The following is a 24,328-nucleotide window of genomic DNA, read 5'->3' on the forward strand; positions in this document are numbered from 1 at the left end:
GTTTGGAGGTTCTGCTGCTGAAATGATGCTGGATGATGAAGAAAATATTTATTTAATCATAAACATCATTTACATAAAACACTTTATAATTAGGTTTCACGTCTCAAACTCAGAGTCCAATCAGCCAATAGGAGCTCAAATCCAGCCGGAAGGACCGCCCACTGTCCGGAAGACGCCCAGCGGTGTGTGTGTGTGTGTGTGTGTGTGTGTGTGTGTGTGTGTGTGTGTGTTATGGTGCTGCAGCGAGGCAGGACGGTGAGTAGATCTTCACCGTCTCATCCCAGGAACAATCCACCACCTGCAGAACCAAACAGCTGCAGTAACTGATCAATCAATCAATCAATCAATCAATCAATCAATCAATCAATCAATCAATCAATCCATCAGATTTTATTTGTCCAGCACTTTCAGCAGCTAAAAATAAACGCCTGGTCTGTCTCTCTGCTCTCAGACTTTCGTCCACTGAGGAACCGGCTTCATGAGGCTCTGGAGGTCAGAGGTCATCTTCAGCAGCTCCTCCCACATGAAGGATTGTGGCTCTACTGGTGAACAGCCAGGTTACTGCAGGTAAACCCGGAGTTTCACTCCATCGAGGCTAATAAGACATTTTAACACGTTGTTGCATCTCTGTCGTTAGGCTGCCGGAAGCGGAAGTTGTCTCTTCAAAATAAAAGCATCAAATCAAAAACTGAGTCAACCATATATTGTACAAAATAAAACAAACTGAAGGCCATGAGCGCTAAAGACGTGACGTAACAAACAGCAGCTTAGTTTGGGTTATTTACGTCACCTCCAGGTTTCAGGCCTGACAGCGCAGTAAATGAACCGGTTCCTGCAGTAAATGAACCGGTTCCTGCAGTAAATGAACCGGTTCCCGCTCAGCGCCTCGACCCGACAGAGGGAAACCAGAACCGCCTGGTGTTGGAGCAGAACTGACCGGACCGGATCAGAACTGGCCGGACCGGATCAGAACTGAGAACTGACCGGACCGGAGCAGAACTGGCCGGATTGGCCGGACCGGATCAGAACTGACCGGACCGGATCAGAATTGGCCGGACCGGAGCAGAACTGACCGGACCGGATCAGAATTGGCCGGACCGGAGCAGAACTGACCGGACCGGAGCAGAACTGAGAACTGACCGGACCGGATCAGAACTGGCCGGATTGGCCGGACCGGATCAGAACTGACCGGACCGGATCAGAACTGACCGGACCGGAGCAGAACTGGCCGGACCGGATCAGAACTGGCCGGACCGGAGCAGAACTGAGAACTGACCGGACCGGAGCAGAACTGGCCGGATTGGCCGGACCGGATCAGAACTGACCGGACCGGATCAGAACTGGCCGGACCGGAGCAGAACTGACCGGACCGGAGCAGAACTGGCCGGACCGGAGCAGATGGAGACCGAGGAGGATGAACGGTGGACCTGATCCTGTTCGGCCCGCTAAGGAACGGCTGCTGACCCGGTCGGCACAGCGTTAGCATTAGCTGAGGTAAATGTTAGCACGGCTAGCTTCCGGCTAGCGGCGGCCACCAGTCTGAAAGGTCTGAATGATAAACATCCGGGTTAAAATCAGACGTTTTTCTGCCACCCTTCAGTTTGTCACTGCAGCGATAAGAGTGTAATTCAGAGCGTTTTTAGTGTTTATTGTTCGGTGATGACTGTGCTGCCAGCGTGACGATCAGCAGACAGACGCCGCCTGCAGCGCTGATGTTTATCTGCTTTCTGTTCTGGTTCTGTTGGACGGACTGAATGTTCTGCTGGAAGCGGGTTTCCTTCAAACAGCCTCATTAGCTTTAGCTGGCTGCAGCTTTCATCACGTAGCCAGAGCCTTTAATCCACCTTCTGCTTTCTGTTCCTGTTTCCAGCTGCACGAAAACAGTTACTCTGATTTTATTTTAGAATAAATAGTTTTTTATGTTTTTGTGACTGGAGCTTCTTCAGAGTAAAAACTGTCTGTAACCTGGAGGCGTTTAAAACGGCGAAGCAGGCGCGCTGGTTATACTGTAACCATGGAAACGACTTAAAGCAGACTGACTGCATGATTCATTAATAAAGAGGTTGGGAATCACCTGAAAAGCACATTTGGTTTGTTAAAGGTCAATAAAAAGTCACATTAATGTCTTCATAAATCACAAAGATTTAAAAATGAGAAGTTTTTAAACTAAATCTAAGCTAGCTCCATACGCCGAGCTCATGCTAGCTGCCACGGCTGCCGCTAGCCGCATGCTAACTATGGGTTTGGACAAAGATTTCTGTAAAGTCAAACGTTTCTGGGCGCCAAGACGACCAGTTCCAGTCTGAATGCTGGTCATACTGGTTGTACTGGTGACTCCAGGACCGGAGGCTCTTCTGTCATCAACTTTAACAAGCAACGAAGCCAAGGAGCTCAAAGCCACACAGACCTTTAATGTCTCCCAATAATTACAGGCAAAAAAGAAAAGCGTTAATTAAAAGCTACTAATGGTTCAGAACATTCCCTCAGTACATCAGCGTTAAACTGTTTGCTTCATTTAAAACTCCAGTCTGAATTCATATTCAGTCACAGGAGAAAACATGAAGGTTGGAAAAACAAACCCTGGCCAGGATTTCAGTCAAAGACGGAGCTAAAGATGAAGATGAGATTAACCGTCCGTCTGAACTTCCTGTCAGGTTTATGGAAATGAGCTTCTTTTAAAGGCTCAGGTAGAATCTCTTCCCTTCAGTCCAACAACACATGCAGCTCATCATCATCATCAGGATGAAGTTAGCCGTGATGAGGATGATGCTGCTCAGCGCTGTGGCTAAAGGTTCATCTGCTCCAGAAGTGAAACTCGTTTCTGCTTCCAGCTCAAAGAAAACCTGAAATCCAGCTTCTCAGAAAATGGAAACCTGCCATCGGATCAATAAAACGCTGGTTCTGATCCAGGCTGATCAATAAAACGCTGGTTTGGTTGCAGGCTGATCTGCGTCGCCTGATGGTCAGCCTCTGAGCTCAGGCTGACCCGGCAGCCTGGACCAGACCCACAACAGGACGAGACACCAGAGGCCTTTACGACTCGCTGCTCTGAGCAGCCAGAGTGATGGATGACCCTAATTCAGCCTCACACACACTCACACACACACACACACACACACACACACACACACACACACACACACACACACACACACACACACACTCAGAGCGGAGCGCTGACAGGAAGGATTTTCCCACATCAGGGAAACTCCCGTTGATCCGAACCGTTTAGTTCACTTCATTCATGCTGTCAGGACATGAAACAGCCGCAATTTTAGAGATTTACAGGCTGGAAGATGAAGATGATGATGATGAAGAGTGGGATATTTAGGGCTGGGTGATGAAACATTAACGATATCAATTGTTAGAGAAACGTGATCAATATCCATAGAAAACATAGAATATTCAATAATCACACTGAACTTTGGTCCAGAACCGCACGGCATTCTGGGAGACGTAGGCAGAGGAAAGGCTTTAGCCGCCTAAGGCTAGCTAAGCTAGCTATGTAGCATCAACTACCTCACTCAGTCTTTGGTTACCTAGCAACAGCCTACTGGATAAAACGCACCTCAGGTTCCCCAAAGGTCATGAAGACAGAGGAGGTCAGAGATGAGTGATTATCATCACCATCAGTTATTATTACAGAGGAAGAAAAGTCCAGACAACGAGCCGAGGAGGGAGAGAGGGATGGAAACCTCATGGGTGGTGTGTTTTAGTTGGTCGACAACAGGAAGTGAAGAGGGTGAGAGGGATAAACTGGTCACCTGGTGAGGGACGTGCAGGTTGAAGTCCAATCCACAGACAAACTCTGAGTGATGCTCCACTGTGTCCAGGAGAGGCTGACGTCTGCCGAAGTCCCAAAACCTGAGGACAAAAACACAAACCCTGAGGGGGGGGCGGGAAGAGAGCAGCAGGACGACGGCGGGAAGCCGGGAAACCTCCAGGAAGTTTATTCTGCCAATCGATTGGCTCTGGAAAACTCCAGACTGTGATGTAGAAACAGGAGAATAACTGCAGGTTTCCTGGTGATTCATGTTCCTCTGAGCAAAAGCTTTTCCTGATTTGACACAATTCAGATTCTCTTTGGTTGTTTGATGAAACTGAAGGAGATGATCTGCTCTCCATTAGGCTCCTGACTTACTAGAACTTTAAAATATAAACTGAAACATTTATGATAAAACTGATCGATACACTGAAGAGAAGGAGCTAAAACCAGGAAACTACAACAACGGCGGCTGCATTGAGTAACCGAGCGTTGACCTCTGACTGCGTTAGCGTTTACACCGAGCTAATGCTAGCCTCACCGCGCTCAGAGACGGACCAGGGGACATGGAGGGACACGGACCAGGAGACACGGAGGGACACGGACCTGGAGACACGGAGGGACACGGACCAGGAGACACGGAGGGACACGGACCAGGGGACAGGGACAGACATGGACCAGGGGACAGGGACAGACATGGACCAGGGGACAGGGACAAGGAGACACGGACCAGGGGACATGGAGGGACACGGACCAGGAGACACAGAGGGACATGGACCAGGAGACATGTGGGGACAGCGGGGAAGACGATTGTCCACCAAACCTGGTTATGGAATAAAGACATGAGAGCAAAGAGGCAGTGAAGCTGCAGCTCAGGCAGCCAATCAGGCTAATTGAAAGACCGTTTCTCTTCCTGGGCCTGACAGAGTGAGAGAGTGTGTGTGTGTGTGTGTGTGTGTGTGTGTGTGTGTGTGTCCTGACGCAGCAAACACTCCCTCCAGACTCATCCACTTTGCAAATGCAATTAAATCATTTTCAGACCAGAGAGGGGGGCTGCAGGTTTCAATGGGCTCCATTAGGGCAGTATTAATTCTGGAACCACCGCGTGCGCGCGCACACACACACACACACACACACACACACACACACACACACACACACACACACACACACACACACACACACAGATGAGTGTGTGGCTCAGAGGTTCTCCTCCTGACTGATTGAGTCGTTGGTGTAAATCTCAGCCTGTTTTTTGGCTCAGCAACATTTTATTCCACTAAATGGTGACGTAGTGAAGCAGAGCAACAGCTCAGGCTGCTGGATGGAGCTGAGCTTCAGTCTGTCATCCATCAGGCAGGGAGCTGATCTGGTCTCTGGTTGTTGGTTCGATTCCTTTGGACGAGCAGCAACGTGTCGCTAACAGACTCACACTTAGTAACCAGAGAGCAGATCAGTTTCTGGCTTAATGGATGCAGTGGACAGAAATACAGAAGCGTTTCTGTCATAGTGCCGCTCAGAGGAACCATAACGAAGCCTCCATGCTGCAGCATGAAGCCTCCCTGCTGCAGCATGAAGCCTCCCTGCTGCAGCGTTCATCTCTGCCTTGCTGAGCAACGATCAGATTCACTGGGCTGGAGGGACGACAGCACAAAACGGAAAACATTTTCTACCAGCAGGGTGTCAGACCCACTGACTGACCATCCAACTGACCATCCGACTGACCATCCGACTGACCATCCGACTGACTGACCATCCGACTGACCAACCGACTGAGCATCCATCTGACTGACCATCCAACTGACCATCCGACTGACCATCCGACTGACCATCCGACCGACTGACCATCTGACTGACTGACCATCCAACCGACTGACCATCCAACTGACCATCCGACTGACCATCCAACTGACCATCCGACTGACCATCTGACTGACTGACCATCCAACTGACCAACCGACTGACCATCCAACCGACTGACCATCCAACTGACCATCCAACCGACTGACCATCCAACCGACTGACCATCCAACCGACTGACCATCCGACTGACCATCCGACTGACTGACCATCCGACTGACCAACCGACTGAGCATCCATCTGACTGACCATCCAACTGACCATCCGACTGACCATCCGACTGACCATCCGATTGACTGACCATCTGACTGACTGACCATCCAACCGACTGACCATCCAACTGACCATCCGACTGACCATCCAACTGACCATCCGACTGACCATCTGACTGACTGACCATCCAACTGACCAACCGACTGACCATCCAACCGACTGACCATCCAACTGACCATCCAACTGACCATCCAACCGACTGACCATCCATCCAACTGACCATCCGACTGACTGACCATCCAACCGACTGACCATCCAACTGACCATCCGACTGACTGACCATCCGACACCGACTGACCATCCAACCGACTGACCATCTGACTGACTGACCATCCAACTGACCAACCAACTGACCATCCGACTGACTGACCATCCGACTGACCAACCGATTGACCATCCAACCGACTGACCATCCAACTGACTGACCATCCAACTGACTGACCATCCAACCGACTGACCTCCATCCGACTGACCATCCAACTGACCATCCAACTGACTGACCATCCAACTGACCATCCAACTGACCATCCGACTGACTGACCATCCAACTGACCATCCAACTGACTGACCATCCAACTGACCATCCGACTGACCATCCGACTGACTGACCATCCATCCGACTGACCATCCGACTGACCATCCGACACCGACTGACCATCTGACTGACTGACCATCCAACTGACCAACCAACTGACCATCCAACTGACCATCCGACACCGACTGACCATCCAACTGACAAACCAACTGACCATCCGACTGACTGACCATCCGACTGACCAACCGATTGACCATCCATCTGACTGACCTCCATCCGACTGACCATCCAACTGACCATCCATCCAACTGACCATCCGACTGACCAACCGATTGACCATCCAACCGACTGACCTCCATCCGACTGACCATCCGACCGACCGAACAACCAACTAACAAGCCAACCAACAAATCGACCATCCAAGAAACCACATGACTAACCAACTGACTGACTAACCCACTCCACCCAAACTAACTAGTAAACCACTAATCCAACCCTACAGACTAACAGCTACTAACCAGCCATCAGTTTGCTAGAGATGAAGGCAACAGATCCAGGAGGGAATCAGAACCACAGACATCTCTGATCATCATATCTGATCATATTCCTGATCAGCAGTAATTTGGATGTTAAATGTGGAGTGAAGGCAAAGCTGTGATGTTTAGTGAAATAAGGATGACAGTGGAGGCAGCAGAAGCTGCTGAGGTGATTAAATGATGTGAAAGGAGGTTCAATGAGTCCAGGTTGGAGGCTGAAAGTCTCTTTTGTTTGCAGATTCCAGGTAATTATTGAACATCTTTTGTGTTTCATTCAGTGGAACCGTCCATCCAGCCGCCGCTTTGTGCCGCTAACATGAAACCTGTTCAGTCACAGCAGACAGGACCTGCATGCGGACCGAGATCTAAAGACCGACCGCTGAGAAAACAACCAGCATTTCCATGGGATATTAGTGTCTGCAGGCTGTTATGATTATAGCTTAGGCAGGAAATTAATGCCAACGAGCGCAAACTCACACAACAGCAGGGAAACGATTACCTAAAGCAAACACCATGCTGGATTCAAAGGGAACATCAGGCGTCGTGTTTCCAGAACAACACGAGCGGATGATCTTCATCCATCATCAGCCAAACTGTCTGTAACGTTTGGACAGCAGCAGGTCCTTGGAGTCCCCCGTCGAGGCTAGAATCCTGTTTTTACAGGTCAAACTGTCTCGTCTTTGGGACATTTAGACTTTCAGACAGCAATCAGTCTTCAGACCAAACCTCTCCCCTTTCCTCTGACTCTTCACGATCTTTTCCTGACATACAGGATCCGACTTGGAGGTTCCTCAACAGGCCATAAGACTCGTGGGATCGAGTTTTCACACGAGAGTTTGTCCCGGAAACCATCCGGCGAAAACACAAACCGGTCCGGCCGTAAAACTCAAACCTGCTGGAACAAGATCACAGTCCGACGATCTCACCCTGAGGAAGTTCACTGAGTAAAAGTTTGTATTTTCATCCAAATCACATGAGTTTTACCTGGACACCGTCTCACTTCCTATCAAGTTCCTGTGTAGTTTCATTGAACGTAGACCTCAGGTCTTTCTTGGTTGGACGGTCAGAGACGCAGTCACAGGGAATGGCTAACGGCCAACGAGATCCCGTTGACTTCAACGTGATCCAACTGTCGTGTACCTCATCAGGCTAGATTTCTGATTGATGCCAGATCGGGTCTGTGTGCCTTGGCTTTTACTCAAAGAACCATTCAGACGTTCGATGGGCGTCAGAAAACAGGAGAAACCTCCGTTTGTTATGAAGGGAAGATGTTCCCCTGAGCAGTCCGCCTGTCCGATCCTCTGAATGGGAGACGAGGACAAAGCTGAACGGACGGCGGACATGGAGCCGATTCAACCGGTAGCCGGCGTGTCGTCACTAAGGACGTTTGGCCGCTGAAGACTCTCCACAACCTTCAGGAACTTTAGTCCACTGGTTTCAGAGAGCAGACACGTTCTGGTTGTTACATCCAACTGGTTCTTCATCCAGCCGGACGGTTCTGTGACCTGGACAGAACCGTTCGGTACCGGGTCACGTGCCAGTTCATCCCTTCACTTTAGGAACGCCTCAATGTGTCAGATCAGCTGATCAGAAGAAAACCATGGGAGAAACCTTCAACCAGGCTGGAGAACGGAGGACGACCACTCAGTCTGACGGAATCGGGTCTGAAGAGCCACTACAGCGCCGCATTAATGGAAAATTAAATTAACTGCATCTTTACTATAAAACGTCTTTGTTCTGTGCAGATTGGAGCAGAACGAACCGTCATGGTGAGTCTGAGCGTGACGCTGTGAGCCGAGTGGGCGGCTCTGCTGCTGTCAGTCAGCGTGACTGTTAAACAGGAAATTAATGCTGAATAATCATCTACAGCAAACACTCAGAGGAGTCCAAACACCAAACTACCAGCCGGGCGGCGTTTCATCAGGCCACCATCATAAACCAACAATTACAGCTTTAAATGACGCTGAAATGATTCAACCTGAGAAAACTGATCAGTGATCAATAAGTAAAACTTTCATTATTTAACTTAGTTCAGCTTTTAATTCACGTTTCCATATTTAAAGTTTTCTCTTTAATTATATTTTTATTTATCAATAAACAAAGACTGGATGTAGAAATGTTGAAATAAATACAATTATTTTATTCATTTAATTCAAGAGTTAAATAAATTCATTAGCAATTAATAATAATTAATAATAATAATAATGTTAATTCTTAACAAATATGTTAAGAATTATATTTATTATTATTTATGTAATTTAATTAGTCAATAAATAAAATAAAAAGTTGCATTTGACAAAATAAGATCCCAAATTAATGAAGTAATTTTAAAACATTTATTTTGTTTCGTCTGAAGGGAAAATATTTACGACAGTCGGGTCACTTTTATTAAATTAAAGTGTGAAAATGTGTTATTTTAGTTTACCAGCTCAATAAACAACAGTTTTAGTGAAACCGGTGCGTCATTAGGATCCAGAACCGGAACAGAACTCCAGTCTGCTGCTGGTTCTGTTTTGGTCGGATCCAGAACCGGAACAGAACTCCAGTCTGCTGCTGGTCGGATCCAGAACCGGAACAGAACTCCAGTCTGCTGCTGGTTCTGTTTTGGTCGGATCCAGAACCGGAACAGAACTCCAGTCTGCTGCTGGTTCTGTTTTGGTCGGATCCAGAACCGGAACAGAACTCCAGTCTGCTGCTGGTTCTGTTTTGGTCGGATCCAGAACCGGAACAGAACTCCAGTCTGCTGCTGGTTCTGTTTTGGTCGTCAGTTTTTCTACTTTGGAAACATTTTTACAGTTTTTGCTTCGCCAAATAAAATCATTTGAAGGGCCATAAATGGCCCACGGGCCACACTTTGGACACCCCTGGTTTAAAGGCTGCGGTTCTTTCAGACGTCTAAAACCGAACCGGAACCAGAACCCAAACACGACCCGTAACTTACCGGACGGTGAAGTCGTAGGAGCAGGAGGCCAGAACGGTCCGACTGAACGGGGAGAACTGTGGACAGAACCGGAGGCGGGATTAGAGATCAGCAGAACCAGCAGGATCTTCTGGTTCTGGAGCAGAGACCCGGATCTGACCGAACCCGGAGCAGAACCTGGATGATTTCATCGTGGGGAACGTTTGAGGAGTTTCAGCCTGAGAAGCTTCTGGGTCGGTCGGTTCTGAGGCGAGGGGCAGGAGAGCGGTTCTGATCCAGAGGACGGAGTGCCGACTCAGCGGTTCTGCTCATTAAACCCAGTTCAGAAACGCTGACAGAACCTTTTGGTTGCTCCGCTGATCCGGACCTTCTGAACCGCTCTGTGTTTAATCTGTTTCGGGTCCGATCCCTTGATTTGGCCAGTCAGAACCACCAGAACCACCAGAACCGATCCATTAACGAGCGTAAACTCTAGTTTCAAAATAATAAGAATGAGAAAATAAATAAAATAAAATAATCCAACAAATAAAAAGCTGACTCAAGCTGTCAGTAAGTTTTAAAGTTATTTAATTAAAGCAAATAAAATGATTTGAAACCAGAAGAGATGAAAGGCTGAGGAGGAAGTTCAGTCCTGCTGGATCAGGAGACCATCGATTTATTTGGGCTGAGTTGTTGAATCGTCTCATCGATTGATTGGTGATGTCTGTCTGCCCAGAATGAGCTGAGAGGAGCTGAGAGGAGCTGAGAGGAGCTGCGACAAGCGCTGCTACAGGAGCAGAACACACACACACACAGGCTCTCTCACACACACACACAGGCTCTCTCACACACACACACACACACACACACACACACACAGGCTCTCTCACACACACACACACACACACAGGCTCTCTCACACACACACACACACACACAGGCTCTCTCACACACACACACACACACACACACACACACAGGCTCTCTCACACACACACGCACACACACACAGGCTCTCTCACACACACACACACACAGGCTCTCTCACACACACACACACACACACACACACAGGCTCTCTCACACACACACACACAGGCTCTCTCACACACACACACACACACAGGCTCTCACACACACACACACACACACACAGGCTCTCTCACACACACACACACACACACAGGCTCTCTCACACACACACACACACACACAGGCTCTCTCACACACACAAACGCACAGGCTCTCTCACACACACACAGGCTCACACACACACACAGACACAGAATGTGTGTGTGTGTTTGTGTTTGTCCCTATTTGGGCCATTAAAGTGGGAGTTTTGATGCTGTCAGGACCAACAGACTGTTTCTCACTTGGAGGCAGCTGGATGTAGAGGGACAGATCTGTGTGTGTGTGTGTGTGTGTGTGTGTGTGTGTGTGTGAGCCTGTGTGTGTGTGTGTACCTTGACCCTGCGGATGGCGTAGCTGTGTCCCAGCAGCTGACTGACGGGCTGTGTGACGTTCCTCAGGTCCCACACACACACGCTGCAGTCCACTGATCCTGTAGCCACCAGATTCTGCAAACAGATTCAAATAATCCCAGTTAAAAACTATTATTTTTATTCTAACTTTGCTGTTAATTTCAGGTGAAAATGAAACCAAGTTAAACTGATCAGTGATCAAACAGAGTTATGTGATCGATTAGTCGTGTCTGACCCACCTGGTCGTATTTGCACCAATCACAGCTCAGGATCTCAGCTTTGTGAGCAGGAACAGCCAATCGGCACGCAGCGGCCTTCACATCCCAGACTCTGAGCGTCCCGTCGCCTGAAAGCAGACGCAGGTTTTACCCAGCATGCACCGCGTCAGGACAGCCAAAGCGATAACGGGACGCAGGATTACAGATTATTAATTCCTCCTCAAACTTCCTCCAGGATAATCCAACAAAACTTCCTGATGACGTCACAGCTGCAGCAGTGAAACTGAGAGATTAAACTTTTCACCTCCAGGCAACACGGAGAGCAGGGATTACAGAACCACAGGGGGCGTGGCTTAAAGGGGCGTGGTCAAAGACTGGCTCATGATGCTGCAAAGGGGCGTGGCTTAGAGAGAGACCGAGAGAAACGGGGGGCGTGGCTTAGAGAGAGAGAGAGCCAGAGGGGCGTGGCTTAGAGAGAGAGAGACGGAGGGGCGTGGCTTAGAGAGCACCGGAGGGGCGTGGCTTAGAGAGAGAGCATGAGGGGCGTGGCTTAGAGAGAGCAGGAGGGGCGTGGCTTAGAGAGAGCAGGAGGGGCGTGGCTTAGAGAGAGCAGGAGGGGCGTGGCTTAGAGAGAGCCAGGGGGCGTGGCTTAGAGAGAGCAGGAGGGGCGTGGCTTAGATAGATAGAGCCAGAGGGGCGTGGCTTCCTGTCTGTCAGACATGAAGCAGGATGGAGCAGAAAAAGTTGTAAAGTTTCTCCGACAGACTGAACAGTGAAGTTTCTCTGGTTTTATGAACCCATCTGACCCCAAACAGTTGCCGCCATGGCGGGTCAGTTGGGCTTCGCTCCATTACTAAACTATCATCTTAAAAACTGAGATAAATGAGAATAAAACCTCAAAAAGCTTCACGGTTTCTGAAAGTTTGATGATTTTTATTTCTAGACATGAACTGAGAGCTAAAAGCTCAACATGTCGACAGCAGGAAGTCCTGAGGCGGCGCCATGTTAGAAACCCTCATTCATCAGAACAACCCCGACTCTCAGCTGCTTCAGTCAGCCGCACTAATCAGTTTCTGATCATTTGCTGCACAGAGGAGGTTAAAGAGCAGATTAAACATTACAGTCGCTCCTCTTCCTCACTCACACAGAGACGCTGCTGGGAGAACACACACACACACACACACACACACACACAGAACCAGGCCTGGGGCGTGTGTGTGTGTGTGTGTGTGTGTGTGTGTGTGTGTTAGTCCTCTGTTAAACCTGCTATCTGTGCTGCATCAGCAGCTTCTTTTATCATCACTGAGGTGAGACGGTTTTGAACCATACAACACACACACACACACCTACCTACACTCACTCACACCTACACTCACACACTCACACACTCACACACGTCTCTGGAGAATCGTTTCCTCCACCTGTTTTTGCTGAGGCGGCGTTTCGTGGCTCTGAGGTTAGCGGTTCTCGTTGGAACCAGAGATGCTAAAGCTACATCGCTAACAGCAGCCATGTAGCTTCATGTCTGGGTTCATTTCTAATCGATCTGATTGGACGCTGGAAAAGACTGGAAACCCCGCCCCTTCCCTCGGTTGCCTAGCAACCAGCACAGCCGGGATGGGTGCAGTTTGGAGGTGTGTGCTTCCTGTTAGCCGTCGGCCTACAGGAAGCTGAGCAGACTCAAGTCTACATGCACAGAGTGGCCGTAGAGCCAGAGGAGACCTTCGACCTTTGACCTTCTGGTCTCAGTCCGCTGTGCTGAAACTCATGATGTTCTGCATGGCATCTATGCTCTGCTTAATCTGATCTAAATGGATTAAAGTAAAAAGAGCAAACAGATTAAATCTGAGGATAAAGCCGTCCCACACGGAGGCGCTCTGATTGGCTGACGGTCATCATCCTGACCAATCAGAGCAGCTCCCACCTGATCCGTCCTGTTCTGCTGCAGATAATCCCCGCTTCTTTTTCCTCTGCATGTTGTGAAACAGCCTTTATCTCATTAGCTGAGCGGCGTTGAGGCGGATGGCAGCGAGTGTGTAGGTGAGCAGGAAGCTGCCAGCCGCGGCGCAGCGGCGGCGCCGCCTTCACGGCTAATCCGCCTCGCCGCGCCGCGCGGGCGGCATCGGAACAATCACAGGAACAAAACCGCCATCAGTTTAATCCAGTGACTGGAAACACACGCAGCTCCGGATGCTCAAAATGTGTCGGATTCCGAAGGAAGTTTAAAGATTTTAAGCTCTGGTGAAGCTAAGCAGGCGGTAAAAAACATCTCCAGATGTTTTCAGTGTTTCCGCTCCAGACTGTCCAGTCGATGGCTGCAGTGGTCAACACAGCGGCGCTAAGGTGTTTAAGATGGCAGCTCATTGGGACGCTGCTGCTCTTTGACCTGCACTTTGACCCAGAAGGCTTTGCGCTTTAGCATTCCTGCTAACCTTAGCAATCTTTAGCTTCCCCCAATTCAGTTTTTCCAGATAAATTCTAACGCACTAATTTACTTTGCCATTTTCCTCTGAGTCAAAGTTTTGGTTATAAACTGTTATGAATTATCTAAGTACTGTAGTTAGACATCTATATTCATGCTCTTATTTTGAAGTCCGTTTACAAAGCAGTTCCGTTTCCTGTCATGTTCTCTTTCTCCCCCATTAACTTTTCTAAAACAACAGAGAACAAGACAAACATGAAACACTGTCTGAGGGTATTACCCTCTACCCAGAATGCATTGCTGCAGCTGCAGTGAACCGTTTAAAATCTGATGACGTCCTGAACGTTTTCTGACCGAAACGCTAAAGCAAAACTATACAAACTTTCTTTTTTTTAAGCAAATTTGAAACATTGACATTGTACACAGACGTAAATAAAATAAATATACCAGCTGGGTTTTATACATACAGTGACAAGAAAATCACCTAGAGAGAATTACAAGATATTACATTTACGTAATAAATTTAGTTTTCGTGGCTTTTGGATTATTAGAAGACATAATGAGACGATTGCACATATTCAATTCTTTAATGAAGATGGAGAATAAAGGTTTGTTGTTGCTGAACTTGCTTTTATGTGTATTTAGCAACAAAACGAATCTCAGCTGTTCTCGTCAGAAGCAGTTTAAACTGTAAGTATTAGACTCGTCACATCGTCCCAGAGGGTTTGGCTCCAGAACTAATGATTCACGTCTCAGACCAGGAACCAGCAGCTCAGACCAGGAACCAGCAGCTCAGACCAGGAACCAGCAGCTCAGACCAGGAACCAGCAGCTCAGACCAGGAACCAGCAGCTCAGACCAGGAACCAGCAGCTCAGACCAGGAACCAGCAGCTCAGACCAGGAACCAGCAGCTCAGACCAGGAACCAGCAGCTCAGACCAGGAACCAGCAGCTCAGACCAGGAACCAGCAGCTCAGACCAGGAACCAGCAGCTCAGACCAGGAACCAGCAGCTCAGACCAGGAACCAGCAGCTCAGACCAGGAACCAGCAGCTCAGACCAGGAACCAGCAGCTCAGACCAGGAACCAGCAGCTGGATCCTCAGCAGCTACTGAGAGGAACTGACTGAGCCCGGATGTTAAACAGCCGCCTTACATACATTAGTATCATCCAGCAGTCGGTGCAGACAGATTTATAGAATATCCTCGTTATGCCAGATTATACATCTGTGAGGAGAATATTGGTGCTTCTACATCCAAGACGGCAAACAGAGTTTGGACAGTTTGACTGGAGTTTTCAGGGTTAAAGTTACAGAAGAAAATAAAGATTAGCATCAGTTAGCATCATCAGGGCAGCGCGGCGCCGTCCACCCAGTTAGCATCATCAGAGCAGCGCGGCGCCGTCCACCCAGTTAGCATCATCAGGGCAGCGCGGCGCCGTCCACCCAGTTAGCATCATCAGGGCAGCGCGGCGCCGTCCACCAGTTAGCCCCAGTTAGCATCATCAGGGCAGCGCGGCGCCGTCCACCCAGTTAGCATCATCAGGGCAGCGCGGCGTCGTCCACCCAGTTAGCATCATCAGGGCAACGCGGCGCCGTCCACCCAGTTAGCATCATCAGGGCAGCGCGGCGCCGTCCACCCAGTTAGCATCATCAGGGCAGCGCGGCGCCGTCCACCCAGTTAGCATCATCAGGGCAGCGCGGCGCCGTCCACCCAGTTAGCATCATCAGGGCAGCGCGGCGCCGTCCACCCAGTTAGCATCATCAGGGCAGCGCGGCGCCGTCCACCCAGTTAGCATCATCAGGGCAGCGCGGCGCCGTCCACCCAGTTAGCATCATCAGGGCAGCGCGGCGCCGTCCACCCAGTTAGCATCATCAGGGCAGCGCGGCGCCGTCCACCCAGTTAGCATCATCAGGGCAGCGCGGCGCCGTCCACCCAGTTAGCATCATCAGGGCAGCGCGCCGCCGTCCACCCAGTTAGCATCATCAGGGCAGCGCGGCGCCATCCACCCAGTTAGCATCATCAGGGCAGCGCGGCGCCGTCCACCCAGTTAGCATCATCAGCACTGCAGGCCGTCCTCTTAATGCATCAGCATATTGACCATGTTACACGACTCTCAATATGGGAAAAACTGATATTTTTAGTTCTTTCATTGTATCCAAAGATGTTGAGGATCAAACATTTCAATGAATTCTAATAATTAATGTCCTTCAGTCTTTAACACTCAAAGGTTAAAGAAGAATAAAAACAGCTGCTGCACGTCCTGAACCCTGTGACATCATCAGGCTGCAGACATTCACATCATCACAAGTGGAGACTTTCTTGGAAAAAGACAAAGTCACCGTTAATCTCGTTAGCAGACGGAAACGAGGCGTTGACATTTCTACACGACCCTCTGGCTTTAAGGGAAACAAAAGACAAAGTGGAGAAATTAGAACTAGAAAAATAGAGTTCACCGACTTACGGAGCGAAACGTTGTGCTGTCAGAGCGAAACAAGAACTTTCAGCTCAACGCTTAAAGGGCAGAAAGTGGATAAACGGTCAGAACATGAAACTGAAACTTGGTGAAAGATGGAGGAAAATAAGGTTGTTGAACAAATCAGGTGTTATTACTGGAGACTCACTCGTCTAACATCATATAACCACCTGGAGGCTTTAGAACGGGAGGTCAGAGGGGTCAGAGGGGGTCAGAGGGGGTCAGACGGTCAGAGGGGGTCAGAGGGGGTCAGAGGGGGTCAGAGGGGGTCAGAGGAGGTCAGAGGGGGTCAGAGGGGATCAGAGGGGGTCAGAGGGGATCAGAGGGGGTCAGAGGAGGGTCAGAGACGGTAAGAGGAGGGTCAGAGGGGTCAGAGGAGGTCAGAGGGGGTCAGAGGGGATCAGAGGAGGTCAGAGGGGATCAGAGGAGGTCAGAGGGGATCAGAGGGGGTCAGAGGGGGTCAGAGGAGGTCAGAGGGGGTCAGAGGGATCAGAGGGGGTCAGAGGAGGTCAGAGTGGGTCAGAGGGGATCAGAGGGGGTCAGAAAGGGTCAGAGAGGGTCAGAGGAGGGTCAAAGGGGTCAGAGGGGGTCAGAGGGGATCAGAGGGTGTCAGAGGGGGTTAGAGGGGATCAGAGGAGGTCAGAGAGGGTAAGAGAGGGTCAGAGACGGTAAGAGGAGGGTCAGAGGGGGTCAGAGGAGGTCAGAGGGGGTCAGAGGGGATCAGAGGGGTCAGAGGAGGTCAGAGAGGGTTAGAGGGGATCAGAGGGGTCAGAGGAGGTCAGAGGGGGTCAGAGGAGGTCAGAGGGGGTCAGAGGGGATCAGAGGGGGTCAGAGGAGGTCAGAGGGGGTCAGAGGGGATCAGAGGGGGTCAGAGGAGGTCAGAGGGGTCAGAGGGGGTCAGAGGGGGTCAGAGGAGGTCAGAGGGGATCAGACGGGGTCAGAGGGGGTCAAAAAGGGTCAGAGGGGGTCAGAGGAGGTCAGAGGGGTCAGAGGAGGTCAAAGGGGGTCAGAGGGGATCAAAAGGGGTCAGAGGGGGTCAGAGGAGGTCAGAGGGGGTCAAAGGGGGTCAGAGGGGGTCAGAGGAGGTCAGAGGGGGTCAGAGGGGATCAGAGGGGTCAGAGGGGGTTAGAGGGGATCAGAGGAGGTCAGAGAGGGTAAGAGGAGGGTCAGAAGGGGTCAGAGACAGTCAGAGGAGGTCAAAGGGGGTCAGAGGAGGTCAGAGGGGGTCAGAGAGGGTCAGAGGAGGTCAGAGGAGGTCAGAGAGGGTCAGAGAGGGTCAGAGGGGGTCAGAGAGGGTCAGAGAGGGTCAGAGGAGGTCAGAAGGGGTCAGAGGAGTTTCTTTACCCCCAACAAAGGCGCGGCTCCCTCCAAGGAGGCGTTTCTGCATTCTGTCAGCTACCAATGGACCCAGGAGTCGTCTCTTTTCTTGCGGTCGGACTTGCAGAGATCTTCGGTGAATCGGAGCTTGTTGTCGTGCAGAAATTGTGAATTTTTTTCCCGCTTTCCAGACAGCATCACGCAGCCGGCGGGACAAGAACCTGCTGAAGATGATGACGGTGGGTGTAGGAGGCTGCGATCCTTCGTCATGGGGCCCAGGCGGTGGGCGTCCTCCATGAAGGACACCAGCGTCCTGTTTTCCTTGGGAATTGCAGCCTGGTAGATTGTAACCAGCGCCTTCATCCTCCTGGTCGTCGTGTCCATGACGCTTCCGGTTGCAGCTCCTCCGTTTCAGCAGCTCGGTTCATGAGATGACTGGTACTGAGACGTTCCTTCTGATCAGATCCATTTTCTCTTTCAAACTTCACCCATTCTGGTGTCGACTTTTTTCTCCAGCGTCTCGATCCGGTTCCCCAACCATCAGCTCAGTCGCTGAAAAGCGTTTCTCTGATGTCACCATTTACCTTGGAGCAGGTGAGCAGTAGGAGGGAAACGTTCGTCCTCAAAGTGGCTCCGGCGTTCAGTGTAATCGTGACACCCTGACAGTCAGGCCGTTATGTTCTCCGAAGCTAGCTGGTTCTCGATGCTAACGGAGCTAGCAGCATGTGCTCCCTTACGTTTATTCTTAGACATTTTCCTTTGTAAGAGGTTCAGGTGCTCACTCAAACATCTCCCAGGTTACCGAATCCACAGCATGCGAAACGAAGACAAAAAGGCAGCTTCGTGTCGCGCAGCTCCTCTAATCAGCTGGTGAGAGGAGCTGCACACGCTGCGCCACCTAAACCTGAAAGCTGTCACAAAGAATCACTTCCTGAAGCGAAACGAATGTTAGCATGATTAGCATTTAGCGTTAGCCTCAGCTAAACACTGTTTGGCGACGACTCACTGATCAGGGAATGATCCACGTTTAGCCAGCAGCTGAAGCTACATGCTAACCTTCGCTACATGTAGCCATGACCTCATAATCAGCTGGCAGAACTGAGACCCTAAGAGAAGCTCAGGAACAAAGCAGCGTCTGTGAGGAACCGGGTCGCCGGCCGTCTCGTGAGCCGCAGCCGGTTCTGTTGGGACCAGAAACCCATGTGACGCCGTTTCAACTGAACCAGAACCGGCCGGAGTCGGGTCCACAAAGAGCCGCCGGGTCTCAGGGTTCTGCTGCTGCACCGGCTGGTTCCAAGGTCCAAAACAGAACCAGCCCGACCGGACCAGAACCCACCAACAGATTTAAGAAAAAATGAAGGTTCAAAACAAGAAAGACAAGAAAATATTTTTTTACCCAAAAAATAAAGATAAACAAATAAAAAAAGATTAAAAACAAAAACAGGAAAAATGCTGTTCTTCTAAAAAAGATGAAATATTAAACAAATTAAAAAATGCAAATAGAAATGAAGGAAATGATGAAATAAAAACGTGATTTCAGTTTTTCAAAGTATTTTGATCACATTAAAAAGTGGAAAAATAATGAAAATCAGAAAAAGGAGCAAATTAATATATTTAAATATTAAAAAGTCATGATAGAAATAAAATGTTGGGGGGAAAAAAAACTTTTTATTTTAAATCCAGCCTGAGGGATCCCGGTCCGTCGGGCCGGGATCCCTCAGGCTCAGCTGGGACTTTTCACAGCAGATCCGGGTTTTTCTAGAAAACCCAGAGCCCAGTTCAGCTCCGCTGACCCGGTGGGATCCGGATGGATCCAGTGGGACCCGGTGGGATCCGGATGGATCCGGTGGGACCCGGATGGATCCGGTGGGACCCGGTGGGATCCGGATGGATCCGGTGGGATCTGAATTCTGCTCTAAAAAAAGAAAACCTAAAAGCCTAAAATCACTGAAACCCGAACTAGAGCTGAGCACGCCACACTTTTCAGATTTCATGAGTGAAACATATTTAAGCCCAGGAATGATTTTCTGTCAGATCAGACGGATTCAGGTTGACGCTGCAGCGGCGCCCCCCTGTGGCCAAAAGCCTCCAACAACCTAAGCTGCACCAACAGCCTTCACAGCTGAATGCTGGGAATTCTGGGATTCCTGACGGAGAATGAGAGCGGCGGCTGACCTGAGGCTGAAGCAATGCATCCTGGGATGTGAGGAGACCAGATGGAGCTGTAGACGACCCCTTCGTGACCCCTGAGCGTGGCGAGGGAGCGGCCAAGGTTCTGGTCCCACTTCAGGAGAGAGGAGTGTTATGGGCGGAGCCTCAGAGAAAGGGGCGGGGCCTCTGAGAAAGAGGCGGAGCCTCACCACTTTAACGCAGCGGTCCCAGGATCCGGAGGCGATGAGGTTCTCTGCTCTGGTCTGACTCCAGTCCACAGAGTAAACCTTCACACACACATCGGTCAGTCACAGCAGGGTGCGTGTGTGTGTGTGTGTGTGTGCGTGTGTGTGTGTGTGTGTGTCGTACCTCCTGTGTGTGCTCCTTGGCCACTCTCAGCGGAGCGTTCTGATTGGCTGAGTCCCAAAGCTGCAGGCTGCCGTCGCCGCCTCCCGCCACCAAGACGTGTTCGTTAGCTTCACTCCACGCAACGTCGAAGAGACCGTCACCCCACTGCCAGCTGACAAACGGAGAGAGAGAGCAAAGCAGCTCAAGCCCAATAAATTCTCTGGAATCCCCCCAGAAACTCTGAACATTAAAGTTTGTCAGCAGGAAGTTAAACTACGGTGGCTGAAAGGAGCCAAACTGCAGCTAACATTAAAATGCACCAGAACAGGAAACGGAAGCAAAAACATCAGCAAGAATCAAATGCTCCAAACTGACTCCACAGACATTAGTCCTCCAGACCAGCAGGGGGAGCCGACCGCTTCATCTGGAACTACAAACTCAAGAATGACGGGATTCCAGAAGAAAGTTGAGTGGAAGAAGGAAAAGGTTTTCTATCCTTCATGGTTTTCAGAATCGTAGAGAGCAGCAGCATATTTGTGAAGCTAATCTGGCCGACTCCAGACTCCCCCTGGTGGCCTGGAGGACTTCTGCTGTGTGTAGCTTGTTTTCCCTTTTGCTTCCGTTTCCTGTGATTGCAGCGTTTTTCTGTTGCATTCAAATTTTTTCTGTGTGTGTTTTGGATTTTGCATCATTCATTCTGTGTGTTTTCAGCGTTTCGCCACCACAAAAAACGAAATAATGAGTTTTACACATTCGAATCTGGACACATCTGCACTTCCTGTTTGTGGTAAAAAGATAAAAATGAAGGAAAGAATCCAGAAACTTTACCTTCTCACCAAAACAACCCCAGTTTCAGTCTGATCCAGAACAAACAGAGAACCAGAACCTGCAGAGACAGGAACATTATTATTAATATAGAGTTTATATACTTATATTCATTCATATAAGCATATAAACTAATGCATTTATAAATGATACTGATTTAATTTAGTTTTATTTAGATTTCATATTTTCTTTTTATATTCATTTAAAATATTTATTTTATTAGGAAATCAGTCGTATTAAAAATCATCTGACCGTCTGCAGTAACTTTCTATTCTTCATTATGTTTTAAAGTTCGTCTTAAAACCCATTTATTTTACTTGGCTTTCATCTCCAGCAGGATCTAGTTTTAAATTGTATGTTTTCGTTTTTAAACTGTAAGAGTTGTTTTTATTTTTATTATGTTTTAATGTACAGCCCTTTCTATCAGCTGTGGTTGTTTTAAAGTGCTTTATAAATAAAGTTGGATTGGATATTAACAATTATTATTCCATTAGTTATAATCTGCATTTTTAATGTCATTTTACTCGTGTTTATTAATTTATTTTACTGTTAATTTTGAGTTTGATAGTTTTTATCACAGCTTAACAGATTTCTTCATGTTTTTCTCATTTCTACTATTTTTACTTATATTATTTACCAAATCTGATTTACATTGAAGTTTGTATTTTAATGTAGCATTTTCTATATTCTTTCTTTTCATGGAAATAATAACCATTATTATCTAATCTTAAATATTTGTACAAGTCATTTCTCTGCATCTCAACCAGGTTCTGCGTCTCTCCACACTGACCAGTTATCCCGTAGAACTGGGACGCCGCGCAGGCCAGTCGGTTCGGGAGGAACGGCGACGCCTCCACGGCGTAACCATGGCGACCAGGACAGCGAAACACCTTCATCGTGGTCATCAGATGCTGCGGAGGAGAGGAGACCGTTAAAGTTCAGAGGAAGAAAAAAATATCCACGTCATATGTCAGAATTAAACCTTTTTCATATGTTTTATTCAATCTTAGTCCATTTATAATGTTTGCATTTATTTATTTCTTCCTCAACACAAAAAGATGCAACTGGAGGAATTCAGAGTACAAAATTAATTTGTAAATAATTTTTAAAAATAAAAATAGGCCTGTAACATAAATATTACATTTTGGCAAAATACACTTTTAAAAACCACAATACAGAAAATAGAAAACTGTATTTTAAGAAAACAAACAATTAGATGATACATATTTACATTAAATTGCTACTACAGTAAATAATACAACAAGAAAATGCAGAATTATTTAAACTATTTTTGTTGTATTTCAGATCCCAAAGCTGAGTTTACTGCGGCTGCGCAGAACATACACTGAAAACACGGCAATGACTTTTTCCAGCTGAAATCATTCGAGTCTCAGGTTTATGTTTCTAACGTTAATCTTAAATAACCAATAATTAACTGAAATGCGTTTGATACCAGAAAAAAATCCCAAGTCCGTCCGAACCACCGGTTCCGCTCCAGCGTCGCTTTTAACCGTTAAGCGGTGATGAAAACCATTTAAAATGAACAAAAAGAAGTTTTCCACATGTAAGCAGACCCTGTGCTGCTCACATCCTCCAAAAGCCGCACAGCTGCAAACACTTCCGTGTTTTGATCAGCTGACTTGATAACCCGGATGAGACATTCAGGACGATCTCTCTTTCTACCACTAGATGGTGCCGTTTCACCAAACCAATGAATCCGAGGCTCTGCAGATCTACAGAATCTCATTAGACGAAGAATTGATTATTAATTAGTCCGTTAGTCGGTGTTTTTCTATTATTTAACTCTGCGGTGTAATTTGAGGAATAAAGTTTAATTAATTTGCAGTTATCCAACTGGGAAATACATCAGAACACCGGCATTAAAATGTGACTTTTCAGAAAACTGTTGGGCCAAAAGAGCCACAATCCTCCTGAAAACGGGAAAACATCAACAAAATGTTACTTTTACATGACAGGTAGATAGTTAGTTGAAATGTTTTAATTTTAAATACACATGTAAATAATAAATTATTATTAAAATTATATATAAACATTCCCCTCAGACAAATTTACACCAGAATGTTACAATTTGTAAAGAAGTATGAAGATTTCACCCCAAGCAACAGATTTAGAGTTTATCTGCCAAAGAAAAGTTGATTTGAGGTTTAATGACTGTTTTAGTTTCGCCTCCTGGCCAACAGTAAGAGAGAGAACATTTATTCAACAGGATGAAAAGTTGTTTTTATGTCTTTTCCCCTAAATTCAGCTGAAAGGGGAAGCTGCCTTGAATGAAACTCATTTATAAATCTTTGTCGGGACCAAAACCCCATAAATGTGTTTGTCCTTCATGCAGCAGCAGCTGAAGAGTCCAGTTTACAGAAAGCAGAGGTGGATTCATGTCAGCACAACAGCTTGGCTGCAGCTCCTCCCTTCTGGAACGTTTCTACTTTATTTCCAGTAGAATAAAATGAAGCCAGGCTTCTCTGCTCAACATCAGATGCGACTCCTGTCCTGCTGCTTGACCTCCATGTTGGAGGAGCGGCGTGGGCCCGGCTACAATGAGACGCTGTGTCCCTGCAGCGCGGGGCAGAGAGTCAGGTCAAACCACCCTGGGAGCGCAGCCTGGGAAAAGCAGGCGGAGGCTGGAGACTTGCAGAGAGTCTAAATTAATTTCCCCACATAGATTCTAAAGAGCTGAACTTCTTGGCTGTTTTATAAACTTCCAGTTGAATAAAGTTCAACATCTGTGTTGAAGTTTGATTGTAAACTGTTAAGAAAAGACATAAAAACAACAAGAAGTTTATATTCATGCTCTTAATTTGAAGTCCGTTAACGTAACTGGTGTGGCACTTTTTATTGTTAGTTTCCATTAAAAACTGTATTGATAGCATTTAGCATTAGCGTCCACTGATTACTATTGTGTAGTAGCACCTTAGCATTAGTTTAGTACCACATTGTACCACACGGACCTGACGCTTGTGATTAGTGTTTTAGGGCTATGCTGCTAACCTTCTAGCTAGCGGTGGACCAGAACCAGAACCGCTAGCTTTTATCATGAACCAGGTTCATGATAAACTGGGGGCTCGTCCGGGATGCATCTCACTGGCCACCGCATTGGACGGCGTGTCCGGTTTGCATGTGACTGCATGCGCTGCGACGCTGATGCTGCGGCGGGTTGGACTGGAACAGGCATCGATAGAAATGACCATCATGCATCTGTGATGAAG

General features: G+C 48.2%; 1 protein-coding gene across 2 annotated transcripts; it reads right to left on the reverse strand.

Annotated features, from left to right (window-relative positions):
• Window positions 1-28: 28 nt before the first annotated feature.
• On the reverse strand, window positions 29-22,744 carry pex7 (peroxisomal biogenesis factor 7). 2 transcript variants are annotated; one of them, XM_008397036.3, is made up of 11 exons: window positions 22,555-22,743; window positions 21,892-22,012; window positions 21,105-21,162; window positions 20,298-20,448; window positions 20,138-20,215; window positions 19,953-20,061; window positions 11,587-11,693; window positions 11,330-11,443; window positions 9,909-9,964; window positions 3,765-3,864; window positions 29-298 (listed from the first exon to the last, which is right to left on the reverse strand). In XM_008397036.3, the coding sequence occupies exons 2-11, from the start codon at window positions 22,004-22,006 to the stop codon at window positions 230-232; spliced, it is 957 nt and encodes a 318-aa protein (XP_008395258.1). In that variant the 5' UTR covers window positions 22,007-22,012; window positions 22,555-22,743; the 3' UTR covers window positions 29-229. The 2 variants fall into 2 exon arrangements, with proteins under 2 accessions (XP_008395258.1, XP_008395260.1); XM_008397038.3 differs by lacking the exon at window positions 9,909-9,964 and having other exon boundaries at window positions 22,555-22,744.
• Between the last annotated feature and the right edge of the window lie 1,584 nt (window positions 22,745-24,328).

This window comes from Poecilia reticulata, chromosome 21 (genome assembly GCF_904066995.2).
Source record: "Poecilia reticulata chromosome 21, P_reticulata-male-v2, whole genome shotgun sequence".
NCBI lineage: Eukaryota > Metazoa > Chordata > Actinopteri > Cyprinodontiformes > Poeciliidae > Poecilia > Poecilia reticulata.